The sequence below is a fragment of the Triturus cristatus genome, chromosome 5_2, assembly GCF_964204655.1.
Source record: "Triturus cristatus chromosome 5_2, aTriCri1.1, whole genome shotgun sequence".
NCBI lineage: Eukaryota > Metazoa > Chordata > Amphibia > Caudata > Salamandridae > Triturus > Triturus cristatus.
This window is the reverse complement of record NC_140588.1, coordinates 900,974,382-900,989,855: the sequence shown is the minus strand read 5'-3', so window position 1 is coordinate 900,989,855 and position 15,474 is coordinate 900,974,382. Positions and strand designations below refer to the sequence as shown.

The 15,474-nt window shown below is 43.1% G+C and overlaps 1 protein-coding gene across 1 annotated transcript; it reads left to right on the top strand.

The window, feature by feature from the left end:
- Nucleotides 1-11,396: 11,396 nt before the first annotated feature.
- On the top strand, nucleotides 11,397-12,392 carry LOC146829385 (uncharacterized protein F54H12.2-like). Its single transcript, XM_085606483.1, has one exon. It carries the CDS (start codon nucleotides 11,397-11,399, stop codon nucleotides 12,390-12,392), a length of 996 nt encoding a protein of 331 aa, XP_085462609.1.
- The last annotated feature ends 3,082 nt before the right edge of the window (nucleotides 12,393-15,474 follow it).

Genomic DNA, 15,474 nt, shown 5'->3' with positions numbered 1-15,474 from the left:
GGTTTTCTCTGATAGTTTTTGGATAAAATTTTTAAGTCTCCTTTCCCGACACTTTTTTGTAATGTTTTTCCAATGCGGTCTTTTTTGTGAAATTCATGATTAGGAGTAGTACCGCTTTTGGTTGTTAAGTCTCCACTGTGACCTCTTTGTGAGTTTACATGTCAATAGATACCATGTTCCACGTACAGATTGTGTGATAACAATACAAAGACATGTTGTCATCTAACGACTAGCAGCACAACAACTTTATGTGAAGTGTCTTTTTTGTTTACTCTGCATGGAAGACGTTACCTCTCAGCATGAACTAGCCATTGTAATCTTATGCATACCTTTGTCATATCATGTACTTTACTTTCTTTTTACAACTGACCATGCATGTTTTGTGTTCATATGGTCACACTTTAATTTCTGTGACAGTTACATACGCTTTGCTGTCTGCACACTGGGAGTGGCTATTGGATCTATGCCAAGTTGGATGCATGTGAGGGCTGGTGTGGTCATATGGCTCCATGCTTTTTGAGAGGAATGGCAGGGTGCATGCACTGTCTACCTACCTGTTCTGTGACACGGTTGAGGGGAATTGCTGCCACATGGTTCTGGGTGTGGGGGGTACCATCCTGCTGAGCTTTGGAACAAGGTGGCCTGGTGGGAGTTGTAGTGCAGGCTTCCCACCCCCAAACACCCCTCCCTGTTAAGATTAAGGGTGGGCAGAATCTGCATAGTCACGCCACACAAAGCTCTGCGAAACAGTAAAAAATCTCCGCGAGCATGCAGAAATTCCGCAAACATACGGAATTACTTGTTCCGCCCGTTCGCAATGCTTTTTTCCTGTTTGTGTGCTCGGGGGGAAATGTCTTGCGAACACGCATTTTGAAAGCGCGTACAAGCAAAAAATTCCACGAAGCTGCGGATCACGGAATTTTTGCCAATTCTGCGTTCTCCGCGGAACGCAAATTTACACAAATGCCGCAAATTCCGTAGGGGAACGGAATTTACTGCCCAGGCCAAGTTAAGATGGCTACCTACCTGTAAGTTTGATGTGAGCAATAGAATGGCTGTCACATGGTTGTGGGTGTAGGGAGTGCTCTATCCTGCTGAGCTGTGGGACAAGGGGGCCTGCTGGGAGTTGTAGTGCAGGCTTCCCACCCACAAACACCCCTCCCTGTTAAAATGGCTACCTACCTGTTAGTTTGCTGAGGGCAATGCAATGTCTGCCACATGCTTCTGGGTGGTGGGGAGTGCTCTATTCTGCTCAGCAGTGGGACAAGAGGGCCTGGTGGGAGTTGTAGTGCAGTCTTCCCACCCACAAACACCCCTCCCTGTTAAGATGGCTACCTACCTGTTAATTTGATGAGAGCAATGCAATGTCTGCCACATGCTTCTGGGTGGGGGAGTGCTCCATCCTGCTGATCTGTGGGACCAGGGGGCCTGGTGGGAGTTGTAGTGCAGGCTTCCCACCCACAAACACCCCTCCCTGTTAAGATTGCTACCTACCTGTGACTTTGAAGTGAGCAAACACCCCTCCCTGTTAGGATGGCTACTCACCTGTTAGGTGAAGGTGAGCAATGTAATGGCTTCTGGGTGGGGGGAGTGTTCCATCCTGCTAATCTTTGGGACAAAGGGGCCTGGTGGGAGTTGTAGTGCAGTCTTCCCACCCACAAACACCCCTCCCTGTTAAGACGGCTACCTACCTGTTAGTGCAGTCTTCCCACCCACAAACACCCCTCCCTGTTAAGACGGCTACCTCCCTGTTAGTTTGATGAGGGCAATGGCTGCCACATGGTTATGGGTGGGGGAAGTGCTCAATCCTGCTGAGCTGTGGGACAAGGGGGCCTGGTGGGTGAGTAAGGCAAAAGGCTTGAGGAAAGACCACCCTAAGGACCACAGGTCTAACAGAAATTCATTGTGGGACCTTCCCAAGTCTGGACATCCCCCACCAGAGGTTACGAATGTTTTAAAAAAACCATTTATAAGCTTTGCCTTTCACAAAGCTGTAACAGGTTGGAAAATACAAAAAACCTGTGAGTCATCCTACTTTATGACTTTTCACCCCTCTACTTTGAATCCCATCTAATTGATAGGATTTAAAGTTTAATTGTGGAAACTTGATTGAGAGTGCTTTAATAGATAACTTTAAAAAATCCATGTGTTACTTCACATATAATCACATGGTTTGCACCCTGAATATCGAAACCTGAATATCGTTGACAGAATATTGAGGACAGCATACTAAATCCTAAATATATTTAGCTAAGTAAGTGTACATTTTCCATAACTCACCACCAGCGGCTCCTCCGCTACAGCGGAGGTGCATCACCTCACTGCTTTGCGTGCAGTTTAAAAAAGAAAACTAAAAAGATAACAACCAATGTTATTATCATTTTAGTTTTCCATTCCTGCTTAGGTGCAGGGCGCGGCGGGGCAGGGCTGGTCAGAGGAGGGACCAGTGAGAGGAGTGGTGAGCACACTCTGAAGTACACATGAAAGTTTGGCTGGCCGTCTTAAGCCGGTCAAACAGGCATGCACACTTTGCATGTTCTCCACCGGCTGTAATGCACAGCCTGAGTGGAGAACATGCATCTACACTATCTATCTATCTATCTATCTATCTATCTATCTATCTATCTATCTATCTATCTATCTATCTATCTATCTATCTATCTATCTATCTATCTATCTATCTATCTATCTATCTATCTATCTATCTATCTATCTATCTATCTATCTATCTATCTATCTATCTATCTATCTATCTATCTATCTATCTATATATAAATATATAAATATATATATATATATATATATTTTTATCTTTAAGGTATGTGGATGTGCAAATCTATACTTCCCGATATGCACTTACCTTTCGATATACTGTTGTGGATATTCTTGTACCATAATATTCTGGGGGTCGATATTTAATAGTACAACCAATATTTGGGAAAGAATGAATCTACAGAGCACAGCTCTAGGCCATGCCTCCCTAAAACATCCTTCTGGCAATGGACCTGCATTGGAGGCCTACAACTGCTCTATAATATGAGTGGCCTGGGAAAAGCTTCCTGTTAAGTCATCACTTTATCTGAAAAGCTCCACCTGTCAGGTAGTGGCAACTCGGCAGAGGGTGGTGTAGAAGAGGAAGTTGCTTTACAGTCCTGTTGAATGCTTGTTGGCAGTGTCATATTTGGCGCTCTTGCCAGATCTGGGAAAATTCCTCACTTAAGAACTGAGACAATGTTGGTACTGGCTGAGCTATTTCATTTATACTTTGTGCCTTTGCAGCAAAGCCTTCATATGTGGTGTGCTTTAGCCCAACCACCTCGTAATTGATTTCACCCAGTTCCATATGTCAAGAATATAGTCTTTGAAAATATAAGATCGGTTTTGATAGTATTGTTGTATTTAATGTCGTTCACTTAAATGTAGTTGTAATAAACATTGTTTGTTAATCAATTTAATATACATTAATTAGAATATTCATTTTATGTGTTAATGTTAATGTACTTGCATTATTTAATATAAATAGTTTGTCATTTTTAATTTAATTAGTCATTTATAATGTACTAGTGGTTTGTCGGGTTTGTTGGAGAATAGTGTGGGATTTTATTTCAATTATAACTAAATTATTTGAATGGAACATCGTTTTTCATGGTAAATTAATTATATAATTACTTAATATTTATGCAAATTATTTAATTGTTTAATTGATATAGGAGATATATATTTTCTGTTCATATTTAAAAACTATTATTTTGGTTAGTAATTCATATTTATGTTGGTAATTTAAAATTTAGTACTTGGCTGTTGATTTTGTAAGGAAATAGTGTGGAGAGGAATTGAGTGAATAATCTTTTTTAATTATTGTTGATCATATTTAATTGATATCAGGTATATTTTTAATTGTTCGCTTATTATCTAAATTATTGGTTTTATTTGAACTACTTATTAACTTAGTGGTAAGTGTTTTTAATGCTAATGTTGTTAAAATATATGTTTTTAACTTTTATTGGTTTTGTGTAGCAATATTGTAACTTAAATATTTTTATATTTATTATTTCATTTTTTTGGTGTTTGTTGTTTTTAGGTAGGGATGTGAATTTGATTTTGATTCATGTAAAGTTTTCTTTTAATTTTGATTTGAACATTTACGTTTTTTAAATATAAATTATGATTTTTTTTAGATATCCTATGATGTAATATTTCTGGTATAGGTAATGTAGTTATTTAAATGCTTTTTATAAAAACGATTAGGAGCTGGACTGTTTTATGTAATCCTCCCAAAGTCCAACACTTTCCCTAATGTTGTTTGGACTAGAGTGGGAATAGCAAATGTAACCCTTGAAGTCCAACACTTTCCTTACTGTTGCTTTGACTGGAGTGGGACTAGTAAATTTAGCCCCCTACGAATTCCAACACTTTCCATAGTATTGCTTAGACTCGAGTGGGTATAGTAAATCTAATCCCTCCGGAGTCCAACACTTTCCCTGCTGATGCTTAGGCTGGAGTGGAAATAGTAAATCTAACCTTCGCGAAGTCCAATACTTTTCTTGCTGTTGCTTAGACTGGATTGGGAATAGTAGATCTCACCTCTCCAAAGTCCAAATAATTTCCGACTGTTGCTTAGACTGGAGTGGGAATAGTAAATGAACCGCTCGCAAATCAAATACTTTCTCTAATATTGATTAAACTGCACTTACATTAAATATTTTTTTGTAGTGGTATTTAATATTTTTTTAGTATGTAATAATTTGTACTTTGGAATGCTTATTTTTAGGAAAATGCTTTTTTTTGCAATTTAATAATTTTATATTTATTGGATTACTCTAATTAACTATTGTAGTTTGTAATATATGTTATCATAATTTATTCAATGTTAATATTTTGTAATCTTTTCAATTGTAAATATGTTAATAGTAGTTTTCCATTATATAGATATACATATATAGATATAGATATAGATATAGATAGATAGATAGATATATAGAGATGTATATATAAACTAAACTTTGCCTTGATGCGGGAACAGAAACAGCAGCTGGTAGGTTCAAAGACTCTTTATTTCAAAAACCGGCAATGCAAACTCCGATAAACATTAAAATCCTGACGCGTTTCGGGGCTGGCAAAAGCTCCTTATTCATAGGATGACGGCTCGGTTGTGTGCTGAATAACTCATTAATGCAAAAAGAACTATTGATGGACAGAATGCAGAACAATGTCATACATTCACCCCAGTACAGAGATCTGGGCCTTAATCCATCGTTTTTTTTGCTCACTATGCCATTCCAGTTTGGACCCAGCCATATGCAAATCAGTCTTGACCCTGTACCCAATGGGAACAGTCCAGCCCGAACTGCCAGACCAGGTCCTCCCTGGACTGGAAACAAGCATCCTAGGACTGGTTTCGGAGTTTCACCCCTCTTCTGCCAGGATAGCTTGATTCCAGTGGCATGGAGAGCAGGGGACTCACGCCTGATCATACCCGTCCCACTCGGGGTGACAAATGCAAAAAGAACTATTGATGGACAGAATGCAGAACAATGTCGTACATTCACCCCAGTACAGAGATCTGGGCCGAAATCCATCGTTTTTTTGCTCACCATGCCATTCCAGTTTGGACCCAGCCATATACAAATCAGTCTTGACCCTGTGCCCAATGGGAACAGTCCAGCCCGAACTGCCAGACCAGGTCCTCCCTGGACTGGAAACAAGCATCTTAGGACAGGTTTCGGGGTTTCACCCCTCTTCAGCCAGGATAGCTTGATTCCAGTGGCATGGAGAGCACGGGACTCACGTCTGAGCATACCCGTCCCACTCGGGGTGACAAATGCAAAAAGAACTATTGATGGACAGAATGCAGAGCAATATCATACATTCACCCCAGTACAGATATCTGGGCCTAAATCCATCGTTTTTTTGCACACCATGCCATTCCAGTTTGGACCCAGACATATGCAAATCAGTCTTGACCCTGTGCCCAATGGGAACAGTCCAGCCCGAACTGCCAGACCAGGTCCTCCCGGGACTGGAAACAAGCATCCTAGGACCGGTTTCGGGGTTTCACCCCTCTTCAGCCAGGATAGCTTGATTCCAGTGGCATGGAGAGCACGGGACCCACGTCTGGGCATACCCTTCCCACTCGGGGTGACAAATGCAAAAAGAACTATTGATGGACAGAATGCAGAACAATGTCATACATTCACCCTAGTACAGAGATCTGGGCCTAAATCCATCGGTTTTTTGCTCACCATGCCATTCCAGTGTGGACCCAGCCATATGCAAATCAGTCTTGACCCTGTGCCCAATGGGAACAGTCCAGCCCGAACTGCCAGACCAGGTCCTCCCTGGACTGGAAACAAGCATCCTAGGACAGGTTTCGGGGTTTCACCCCTCTTCAGCCAGGATAGCTTGATTCCAGTAGCATGGAGAGCACGGGACTCACGTCTGAGCATACCCTTCCCACATAGGGCGAACAGCAAAACTCTCCATGCCACTGGAATCAAGATATCCTGGCTGAAGAGGGGTGAAACCCCGAAACCGGTCCTGGATGTGTCAGCAAAAGTGACAGGTGCCACGTCCCCTAGCTGTGTCCTTAAAAGTGAAATGTGCCACGCCCCCTCGCTGAGTCGCCAAAAGTGACAGGTGTCAAACCCCTAGGATGTGTCCTTAAAAGTGACAGGTGCCAAACCCCCATGATGGATGTGGGTGCTCCCCTTTGAGCCAAGGGGCGGTGTTACGTAGGGCGGGGCTACTTTTGGAGACAGCAGTGCCCTATGATGGAGGCTGGACATGTTGTGATGTAGAGGTGCACGCCCCTTTTAGGGGTTGTTTAGGATACATATAAGGCCTCCTTAAGAGCCTTGTACAGCAAGTCGGCGCCTGAATACGAAAAGGTTCCCATAGCAAAATTAAGAGATACAACCCGCTCGTGAAAAGGCCCATGTGGAGTGGAGGCCAGCCAACTAGCGATAGATATTACCGCAGCTTAACACCCCTGGTAATGGACGAGGATGCTCAACAAGAAACACCTAAGGATATGGGTTGTGATGTTACTGGTTTTGGCGATGACCAGTGTCGGCGTATGGAAGCACATAGTCTCAAGGATTGCGTATGCCGGATGTCACCTATCAAGGTCAGTAGCATCGGAAGTGTGGACTTTTGTGATGGCAGCGAGTATGAGGGATTCAGCTTCGTGGAGCTGGGCGATTTGGAAGATACGCTAGTTCCACCTAGCTCCCCCGTCTATGAAATGGGTTTTCAGGAGGATACGCCTCCGGAGAAGGTAGTTGAGCAACAGCCGGGTACAAGCGTCGAAGATGATGGGGCAACGCAGGACATTAGCGACTCTCAAGATTTCAGAGGGCGGTAAAAATGCTGAGGTTAGTAATAAAATACAATAAATTAAAAAAAAAAAAAAAATGTTATGAGCAAACAGTTACATAATGATGTCTTTTATTTCTTCAACTAAAGGCGTGTCAATCTTCCTTCTTTTGAACCTAGAGAGCAACCGAAGCTGGATGCACATACTTCATAAAGCACTATGGGGAAGAAGCTGGAGCACCTCCTAAATCCCCCGCCTGTGAAGACATGGTTTTTCTGGAGGAAGCGGCTCCTGAGAAGGTAGTTGTGCAACAGCCTGGTACACGCGTCGAAGATGATGGGGCATCGCAGGACATTAATGACTCTCAAGATTTCAGAGCCGCCGCAGAGGGCGGTGAAAATGTTGAGGTCAGTAAAAAAATAAAAAATAAAAAAAATAAAAATGTTATGAGCAGACAGTTACATAATGATGTATTTTATTTCTTCAACTAAAGGCGTGTCAATCTTCCTTCTTTTGAACCTAGAGAGCAACCGCAGCTGGATGCACATACTTCATAAAGCACTATGGGGAAGAAGCTGGAGCACCTCCTAAATCCCCCGCCTGTGAAGACATGGTTTTTCTGGAGGAAGCGGCTCCTGAGAAGGTAGTTGTGCAACAGCCTGGTACACGCGTCGAAGATGATGGGGCATCGCAGGACATTAATGACTCTCAAGATTTCAGAGCCGCTGCAGAGGGCGGTGAAAATGTTGAGGTTAGTAAAAAAATTAAACATAAAAAAAATTAAAATGTTATGAGCAGACAGTTACATAATGATGTATTTTATTTCTTCAACTAAACTAATGGCGTGTCAATCTTTCTTCTTTTTGTCCCTAGGGAGCAACCCCAAAAAGAACTGAGCCTGTTGAGCCTCCTACAAAAGCGGACAGCGTAAATTTTTACTGTCTATGTTGTGCAAAACAGACTGAAAGTTCCACAAGACAAAGTACAGATGTTCCCGTGAAGCGTGACTATGTCTCTAAGAGTGTCGCTGATGTAAAAGCAATTCAAGTAGTATCCCAAGATGACATGATGGTTGTTAAGGGTTTCGCAGTGGCTGTGATACAAGCTTGTGTCAAGCATGACTATTACGGCCTTTGTCACGGGCATCAAATGAATGAACCTCAGCAGGCAGCGCATGAGTGTCTGGACAATGCATACAGAGATCGAGTAATCCGCTATATATGTAGTTTGTTAGACCCGTTCAAGGTGTATAAACTGTTAAGGGTGGTGTACGAGATGTCAGTTGAAAAGAAATATGTTCACCCGGAGATGCTTAAGCTCTTGACAGCGACACTCGAGGAAACCCAACATGCCCATTACCCTGGCTTAAAACTGCTGTGCATGCAGGGGCTGTGTGTGGCTTCTGATAGAAAGACTCGTAGAAAGGCGTATGTGTAAGCTGTATCTAAAAAATAGAAGAATAGGGTCTCTGGCCCCTCGAAGACTATTTTAAATAAATAAGGTCTTACTTAATGGGACATGATAGCTTGTATTTAGAACAAACTAGTGGAATGTTACACCGCATGGTGGTTATGTGTTAAACGTACTGATAACGTTACTGTGAAAGTGTAAAGTAACTTTTTATGTTTTGTTAATATTCTTTACTTTTAATAAAAGGTTCTTATGCAAAACACTTGTCATTCATTGCCTGTGGTGTAGCGGTTGATAACATGCCGGGGAGCTGTTAAGAAAACTTTATTATGATACACGAGGAATTGGCAGCTTGGGAAGCACCGAATCTCTATATAGAAGGGCTGTCGATGAAAACGAACCTGTAAGCAGAGACCTGGTGAAGACCTGGTTATCAGGAGAGGAGGCGTATTCACTCCATAAACCAGCCAGAAGATGCTTTAAGAGACTCCCTACAATCGTTAATGCGCAATTATATTATCAATGGCAGGCGGATATCATCAGCCTTCAAGATTTAGCAAAACATAACAACGGAGCTCATTATATATTAACCGTCATAGACGTGCTGTTCAAGTACGCCTACGCAGAAGCACTACGCGATAAAACTGGGACTAGCGTCACGGCTGCTTTTAAAGCCATCTTTGAGAAGGGTCGAATTCCTCAAAAACTACAAACAGACGCCGGTAAAGAATTCTTAAACAATACATTTCAGAAATTATTAAAGCACCACGGAGTTCAACATTTTGTAACACACACAGAGGTAAAAGCAGCGGTTGTAGAGCGGTTTAACAGAACTTTAAAGTCTAAGATGTGGAGGTATTTTACAACCCACAACACCTACAGATACGTTGATGTTCTACAAGCTTTTTTAGCTGTATATAATGCCAGTTATCACAGGACCATCAAAACAGCGCCCGTAGAGGTAACTCCTAGTAATTCCTTAAATGTTTGGAGAACGGTGTTCGGATGTAATTTCGCTACAAAGGTGAAGAAGCCTATTTTTAAAAAAGGTGATCACGTAAGGATTTCAAAATTGAAAGGTGTCTTTACGAAGGGCTACCAACAGACTTTTAGCGACAAAATATTTATAGTGGAAAGTGTGGAGCTTAAAGAAGGGATGTATATTTACAGGTTAAAGGACTACGATGGGGAAGCGGCATCGGGGGTCTTTTACAAGGAAGAGTTACAAAGAATACCCGATGACCCGTACAGGGTGTATAGGGTTGAAAAGATTCTGAAAAGGAAAGGTAGAGGCGCTAATAGTCAGGCCTATGTCAAATGGCGGGGATGGCCGGAGAAATGTAACAGTTGGGTGTTGGCCATCTCCCTGAAGGGTGTGTGAGCTGAGGACCGTCTAAAAGCTGCTGTTAAGATGGAGACAACCCCCTTTTATATCACCCTGCCGTTCAACGCTTCTAAAGACATGTTCCCCGACAACCAAATTTCTAATTATACCGTGAAATTGGCTAAGCCGGTGGACCTGAAAGGGGATTGGGAGGTAGCCCTAACCGAGATCCAGTACCCTAGAACCTGGAATACATTTACACCGAGCGAGGCCAAGTTTTACTTAAAGCGTGAGCAGGACCCTGTGAGCATGCACGAGAGCATCCCCTACAGCTACTACCCAAGCGTTTTAAGTGTTGTCAACGCCATCAACAAAGCCATAGGCACCATCGAAACATATACGAATACTCATCTGTCGCTAGATAACGTCAGAAGGAAGGTGTTTCTTAAGGCCCCAAGTCGCACCACGACGTTTAACTGCTCAGGTAAATTAAGAAGAGTTTTAGGAACAGTACAGAATGCGAAAAGTCCGATCAAACCGGATCACACATGCCCTGATATTAACGGGAGGTTCTACACGCTCTATGTATATAGCGATATTGTGGAGGCCCAGAGGATCGGAGATAGTTACTCACCATTGTTAAGATGGGTCCATGTACAGGGTGAAAATAATACAATGGTCAATATTCACTTCAACAAACCTGACTACGTCTCAGTCTCTAAAAACCATTTTGACACTATTTCAATTATGATCTTCGATGACCAGTCAGATCCTGTGTCCTTTAAATACGGGAAAATTATTGTTAAGCTTCATTTAAGACCTAGACGCGACAGAGGCTATTAAGCAGGCATCATGGTGGTTGTGAAAACATATGGGGACCCTTCTATGTACAGGGACTATTACCGAAACCAGGCCGGATATGGAGGCCCTCCGTACTTTCAAGGGTCACCTGTTATGTACGGGGCTGGTCTAGGAGGTTTCTTCCGCAGTCTGTTTAGAAGAGCTATGCCCTTCTTGAGAAAAGGCTATGAAATTGTAAAACCGCATGTTAAATCGGCGGCTACGAACATTGCCCATACCGTGGTAGGGTCTGTTACTTCGGCGGTTGCCGAACGCATAAACAAACAGCCGCAAGAAGGCACGGGCTTGGTGTACAGAAGACGAACACGTGTTAAAAGAAAGCGCCGCACTTCGAGACGCAGAGGACCACCGGCCCCCTTTAAAAAAAGGAGGAGTTCTTCAAAACGCACTCAGAAAAGAAAAACCCCAAGACGGAAGAGAACTTCAAAGAAGAAGAAGAAATCCGCCTCTAAAGTAAATATTTTTTAAAGCAGAGCAAAATACAGCATGGCCTTCGTACACTGTGCATCGGGCGAGTGCGCCAATTCTGAGTTAGACTTTTTTACTCTAAAGCCCACGCAGACAAGCATCGAAAACAGCTTCTTCATGGAGGTATCGCTTTTAGCCGCTTTGACGCCTCTGGCTCCTATAGAGTTTTATGTATCAGGGTCCACGGATATGTATTTGGATCTCAACATGCTACTCCATCTTATGTGTAAAATCGTAAAAGCAGATGGAGCCGATATAGCAGCAGATGCTAAAGTGGTGACGATCGCTTACACCCTAGTTACCATGTTTAATCAGGTGGACATCACCCTGGGTGATCCGCTCATCACACAGAGCGATAACATGTACACCTACAGAGCCTACCTTGAGAGTATTCTAAATTACCGTAGCGACGCCCTTGACACGCAGCTTTCAGCGGGACTCTTCTACAAGGACACAGACGGACACTTTGAAGCCAAGGAGCTGGACGGTGACAATCAGGGTTTTGTAAAAAGAGACGGCTTTGCGGGGGGCAGTCGCCAATTTGACCTTCTGGGGCGCATACATTCTGACCTCTTCCAAGATAAGCTGCTCATCAACGGAATTGGTGTTAAGATCAAACTCACGCGTAACAAGGACACATTCTGCCTCATCAGCGGGGATGCAGAACACTATAAGCTGGACATACTGTCAGCGAGTCTGTTTGTAAAGCGGGTGAAAGTGTCCCCAAGCATCAGACTCGCTCACGCCGACGCTTTGCAAATATCAAACGCCAAGTACGCTGTGGAAAGAGTAGCTCTGAAGGTATTCAGCATCCCTGCGAGTACACGGTTAACTCAGCAACAGAATTTATTTATGGGACAACTACCAAAGCTTATCATCATAGGGTTTGTGGACAATACAGCTTTTAGCGGCGTCTATGGTTCAAACCCCTTCAATTTTAAGCACTACAACATCAACTACGCTGGTCCACGAGGGCATCGTGATTTATGCAAAACCCTACACACCCAGTTTTAGAACCTCCAACTACATCAGGGAATACCTGGGGCTGGTCTCGATAACCGGGAAGCATCTGCGGGACTGCGGGGTAGCTGTGACAAGAGAAGGCTATGGGGCCGGATACATGCTATTCGCATTCGACCTGACTCCTGACATGGAAGACGGTGATCACTACAACCTGGTCAAAAACGGCAATCTAAAAGCTGAAATATGTTTTAATGATCCGCTAACTGCAAATGTGAACATGGTCGTATTCTCGGTATTTGACAGCATCATTTAGATCAACCACGCCAGACAGATTTTGTTTGACTATCTTTAAAAGTTTGTGAAATGGACACTGTACAGATACGTAACTTCTTAAGCAGACATAAATACGCTAGGAAATACTTTTTAGGTGTTTTCCCTAGCGATGAACTACCAACTGAAATAGGGTCGGAAAGACCACGCACCCTAGTCTTCAATACAGATCCTCATTACAAGGGTGGAACCCACTGGGCTGCAGTGTTTATAAATAGTGACATGGTTACGGTGTTTGACAGTACAGCAGAGTTCCCCGAACACAGTATATATACACAGCCCATATTCAAGTTTGTGAAAAAAAACGCAGCGAGGGTTGAGTATAACAAGCTAAGGGTCCAGGATTCGTTAGCCATCACATGCGGGGAACACTGTATTTAGTGTATCAGTAAAATGTCAGAGGGTGTGGCGTTTAGAAATTTCTTAAATCTATATTCGAGTGACCTTGTTAACAATGACAGCATAGTTGTGAAATATGTAAAAGAAAACACAAGGGCATCTTGTCAGACCTGCGAAAACAGAATATAACGTTTGTCAAAATTGTAAGGGCCTGTAACATGTGTAGGTTTAATGATGAACGCTTAAAATAAAGTCCTTTTTAAAAAATGCATTCAGAATCTGTATTTCTATGATGTTCCGTACCCCAATAATAAAAAAATGTTTTCAAAACACGAGTGAGACGGGATGAAAAGTTATGAAGTGTTTGTTACAAACAGTTCTGTAGGTTGCGCACTACAACAACATCTATTACTAAAGAAATATATGAAGAAAAATCAGACATGATTATACACGCAATAGGCACATTTTATTCAAAAAGTCTGTAGAAACATTAAGGATGAATCCATGTATGGGCTTTGGACAATGGCCTTTTTCGCCGTACAGACGGCGCAAGTGGAGTGCTCCAAGAGGGGGATAGTAGAGGAACGTCTGAGGCGGCCAGCGATGGAGGGAGGGTTGTCTTTAAACTTTCAAGCATACGGCGGTTCTCGTTATTACCCACAAGTGTGGAAGGGATGTTGAGTTCAGCGGCTGCTCGTAGAAACTGATCCCAACCTCTAGAAGCATTTTGATGCGTTAGGGGCCTGGGGTGCATGAGACCTTTGATTAGGTCGTACATGTGTGAATCAGCAACCGGATGCCCCTTGTAGAGAAATTCACCTTGCTCATTCCACGCTGTTAGGTCTTTAGAAGCGGCAAGTTTACTCAGCAACATTTGCGCGGCCCCCCTGTGCCTCTGACTTACATTTTTTAGGAGATCATCAACAAAGATATCCGAGGTCGGGGACGGGGTTGGCTGCGGCTGTTGGGGTTGCGTAGCAGGCACAGGCATTGCTGGCTGTTCAGAGTCCAGGGTATATAAAGTAAGCTTATTTTTTTCGGTATCCCACTCCCTGTAGTAGCTTAGAACATTTTTAAGGGTGTTGGTGTAAAAGGTAGCTTTGTCGTAAGTGTTTAGATCCGTCCGGTTCAAAATGTCTTTAATTTCAGCATCCAGCCGTAGAGTCTCATTTCGACGTATGTCCCAGGCATTGTCCGTACAAGAGCCCAGTTTCTCCAACTGTTGTCTAGGAACCAAATACATCTTTGAGGCATGCTCCATCACAGTCCTGATAGGAGGTTTGTAATTATGGGTATAGCTATGCCCAGCAATGAGCCTATAAAACCCCCAGACTGTTTCACCAGTTTCTTCTTGGTGATGAGTGTGGCTCTTTGATATAGGGACGTTGCCTTTTAGGGTGTTTAGAGCTATTTCTGAAATGGCAGCCACTAAATCGTCAGAAGCAGTGCAGAGGAGGGTCTTTCTGTGCTGGGGACTGGCTGTTACATTTTCAGGAGGGCCAAATTGCGGCGTAGACGGTCAGACATGGTCGGCACCTGGGTTATAGGGGCAGGGACTATAAATGTCATTAAAGGGCTTCAGCATTGCTTTTTATAGGCTCGGGACTTAGTCTTTGGGGTGTAAGCGACTGGGAGATCAGGGGGAAAAATATCAGCCCTCAGTCTGTAGTCCTCTAGAGGGTTATTTTTTAAGTCGACCAGCAGGTAGCCGTGGGGTTTTGATGTGGCGTCGTTAAAGGCCTCCATGAAGAAGTGTGTATTTCCCGGGTACATCTGCTTAGCTATGACAGATATTTGCTGTTTGTCACGGGGATATTTAAATAAAACAAGGTATGAGGCGTTGAGTGCTATAGAGCGACTGTTCTTACCCTTGTAAAACAAGTTCTGCATAATGTAGCATATGCTTAGATTGCGATGGTGTGAATATTGAGTAAAAGCTCGCTCTAGCTCAGGATGGTCACCACCTTCACACATAAGGTCATCAACAATTACCATATTTACAAGGGTCGGGGGTAGCAGCTCATCATCGTTGAGATTATCGGGTATACCTTCTATAAATCTGATATGAGGGAAACTGCGGGACAGGTCTGTAGAAAGATCTTGCCAGCACGAATAAAGCCACACGATGTTATTAGGTGTTTGGGATAAAGCACCTGCAGCATTTTCCAAGAGCTTTTTTATAAAGTAGCTTTTACCGCAGTTTGAGGGCCCTGCTAACACGCAGGAGAACGGATGCTGTAATCTGGTGTCCATTGTGCTGTTGGTGTCCTCTCTAATGCGCCTAATAACCGTACGGCAGTGTTTTATAGTCCGTAGTCAGGACCCTTTTGTCAAAAACAACGCGTAAGGTTTTATGTAGTGGCTGGGTTGTAATTTCCCACTTCTTTATGGATCTGACTATGCAGGGCTAGTTAACAACTATGGTTCTATCATTTTCACTATCACCCGCTCCAGAGTATTCTTG

Excerpts from the sequence above, each read along its gene's own strand:
- LOC146829385 (XM_085606483.1), top strand. The coding sequence starts at position 11,397 with ATGGCCTTCGTACACTGTGCATCGGGCGAGTGCGCCAATTCTGAGTTA.